The sequence below is a fragment of the Apis dorsata genome, unplaced genomic scaffold, assembly GCF_000469605.1.
Source record: "Apis dorsata unplaced genomic scaffold, Apis dorsata 1.3 scaffold_390, whole genome shotgun sequence".
NCBI classification, from domain to species: domain Eukaryota; kingdom Metazoa; phylum Arthropoda; class Insecta; order Hymenoptera; family Apidae; genus Apis; species Apis dorsata.
This window is the reverse complement of record NW_006263651.1, coordinates 787,781-790,694: the sequence shown is the minus strand read 5'-3', so window position 1 is coordinate 790,694 and position 2,914 is coordinate 787,781. Positions and strand designations below refer to the sequence as shown.

At 40.4% G+C, this 2,914-nt stretch overlaps 1 protein-coding gene across 1 annotated transcript in view; it reads right to left on the bottom strand.

The window, feature by feature from the left end:
• Positions 1-1,154: 1,154 nt before the first annotated feature.
• LOC102679382 (unconventional myosin-IXb) overlaps positions 1,155-2,914 on the bottom strand; it is a 57,963-nt gene continuing 56,203 nt past the window's right edge. The window contains 3 exon segments of the mRNA XM_031512124.1: positions 1,155-2,090; positions 2,594-2,693; positions 2,815-2,914. The exon segment at positions 2,815-2,914 is cut by the window's right edge and continues 24 nt beyond it. Coding sequence (XP_031367984.1) covers positions 1,933-2,090; positions 2,594-2,693; positions 2,815-2,914 — 358 coding nt within the window. The 3' untranslated portion in view covers positions 1,155-1,932.

Genomic DNA, 2,914 nt, shown 5'->3' with positions numbered 1-2,914 from the left:
CTCTCTCTCTCTCTCTCTCTCTCTCTCTCTCTCTCTCTCTCTCTCTCTCTCTCTTTTTCTCTCCTGTCTACCTTTCCCGATTCAATGTTAGAAATTATTTGCCTGTTATGATTATCGCGATAATGAGATAGAGTAACTTGTTCGATTAGACCTATTCTTTAGAGATATCGTCGAGCATATTGTCTTAATCGAAGTCGATCTCTTTAATCATATAATACAAACACACCGTGGAACGACCAAATCTCGCCCCTATCTTTCCTCTAGATCTATCCAAGTCGTCTTTTATCATATAATTAAGAAAAAGAAAAGAACCTTGAGAAACAAAATTTGGACGTTTCACGGCAGACACTTGTTCTCTAGAAATTGGCACTAAGAATTCAAAGACAGACGGAAGGAATACTGTTGGCAAATATCCTCTAACCACTTATTAACCGCTTGCATGCATCGATCCTTTTCGATCTTCTTTTTTACCTTACGCCCTCCACTTAGATTCCTCTCGTACACGCGCCGTATCTATCAATCATCGTTTCATTAAAACTTCGAGAATTTCGAACGCATCACTAACTAAATTTCATCTTCAAATTTCTCTCTTTCTTTCGTCATTCGCGGTCCATCACGGTTCAGATCGTGTTCATCGTTCTTATCTTTACACGATCGAACGTCGAAACGGGGCATTGCATTAACGCGTTAAAGCCTAGTTTTATGGGTGGATCGCGAGACTCGGCGGCGTTTAACGGGCTAACATGCTCACTAATTCGAAAACGCGGAGGAGGCGGACTTATCTTGCATGGAAGACGAACGCCGCTCCTCGAGGAAGGGGAGGGGGCAAGGGTGTATGACTGCCACCCACGCGGAAGAAGCGAGGAAGACGAGACTCTCGAGCGAACGATAAGCACCGCGTGAAACTCGCGACGTAATTAATTAAAGGACAAAGTTCACTGTCCTTGCAGCGATTCTAAATTCTAATCTCTACTGCATCGAACTGCAACCGATCGTAAACACAACTCTTACACAACTGGATTATACGATATTATTTTCCGCTTTGTTTTTCCTCCTCCTCCTCCTTCTCCTCTTCCTCCTCCTCTTCCAACCTTTTCATTCGATATCAATTAAATTGCAATTTTCATCCATGGTGGAGAGGTTTTTTTTCGTCATTTTTTCTTCTTCTTCTACCACTTCTTCTTCTTCCTCGCGATGAAAAAGAAGGTGGAATTCGTGGAACGACAAACGGGAAAGATTATCGATCTCTTCGAGAAAGGGGATGAAAAAGGAAAAAAAAAAGGAAAAGAAAAGAGCAGAGGGTGATTGTGACAAGTTAATTGGAAGTCGAAGAGCGTAAGAATGAAATTGTATCCGGAAGTTCATCGAGTAATAAGGTTTACAGTGCGTGTAGATACACGTTTGTTTTCCATCTGCGAGTTATTTTTATCTCGAAGTGGAAAAGTTGGGGAGGGGGAGGGGAGAGAAAAGACCTCAAAAGGAGACGAGGGAAAAGGATGTATCAGGGAAGATAGAATGTCAGCATAATTGCGGATTACCCGTTGGTAGGAATATAACAAAGGCGAAAGGATGGAACCGCGGGTGGAAACGGAGATTTCATTCGAATCTTTCTTTTAAATTAAAAACGGGTGCCCATGCATCGTTACATCCTGTAATTTTCTATCTTCATTTCCGTGAAATCCTCTGTCCATTTTCTAATCCCAACGAAACAAAACTTTCTCTTTCTCTCTGCCTCTATTTTATAAATATCTTGTCCGAATCTAAATAAAAATTTCAATTTCCACCAATCTTCTGCGAAATCGACCATCTCTTGATTGAGAACAAATTTAACGAAGTGTTGCTCGCGTTTGTAAAAAAAAAAAATAACGATGGAAGTTTAAACACGGCGTCGTACGAGTGACAAAAATAAGGGACGGAAATAAATAACGCGTTTCAGATGTTAATATTACACGGTTTCAGCTCCATGAACTGATAGGGCACGTGCAGCGTGGTGTTGTTGTGCTCCACCAGCAGGTGGCCTCGCCTGGGAGACGCCCCCACGACCAGAACCGTTTCACCCTTCAGCAGGACCACCTCCCCTTCACCCTCTTCTGAAAGAACAATAACTCTACCCGTATTTGGAAAACGAAATCAAATATGCGTAGTTGCAGGGGAATTTTCCCAGATATATTTTCCATGTAATCAGAATTCGAATCTTTCATCAAATGATTAACGCTAGAACTATGCTAACGTTAATATTATTTAAATATAATATTTTATATATATAATTCTAATATTATATTTTAATTCTATATATATATTCTTTTATAATTCTAATATTAATCCCTTAAGGAATATCAATAAAACAGGAAAGATTCTGTAACGAAGACTTCTTCGGCAAATTTTAATTTTCTTTTCTTCTTTTTTTAAAATAATTTAATTTAAAAAGAAAAAACTAAATCTATATATATTAATACATACTCAAAAATATTTCCATTTCTTTAAATACTGCGATACCGATATCGGATATAAATATTTATAATGCAACATATAAGAACGATGCACCAATTTCCAAGTTTAATAAGATTTTTTACAAAAGCGGCCATCCTCTTACCTGGAAATGGCATCTTCATGATCCTGGTCTGAGGATAGCCCAACTTCGTGTTTCCAGTCACGGTGTACGATCTGCTTGGAGGAAGCGGAGGCGGCCGTTCCTGGAACAAAATTACACGTACACTTTTCATTACGTTTCTCGCGTAATGACGTAACCTCGCGAAAACGCGTCGAGAAAGAGAAGGAGAAGCATTCCCCCCTCCCTCCCCCCCACTTGCTTACCAAATCCAATCCGAACAGGGTGCACGTTTGCTGGATCATCTTCTGATCAGCGCATTTCTCCGATGGGTCGGGTGGTGGAGTGCCAGCGATCGGCTGAGGC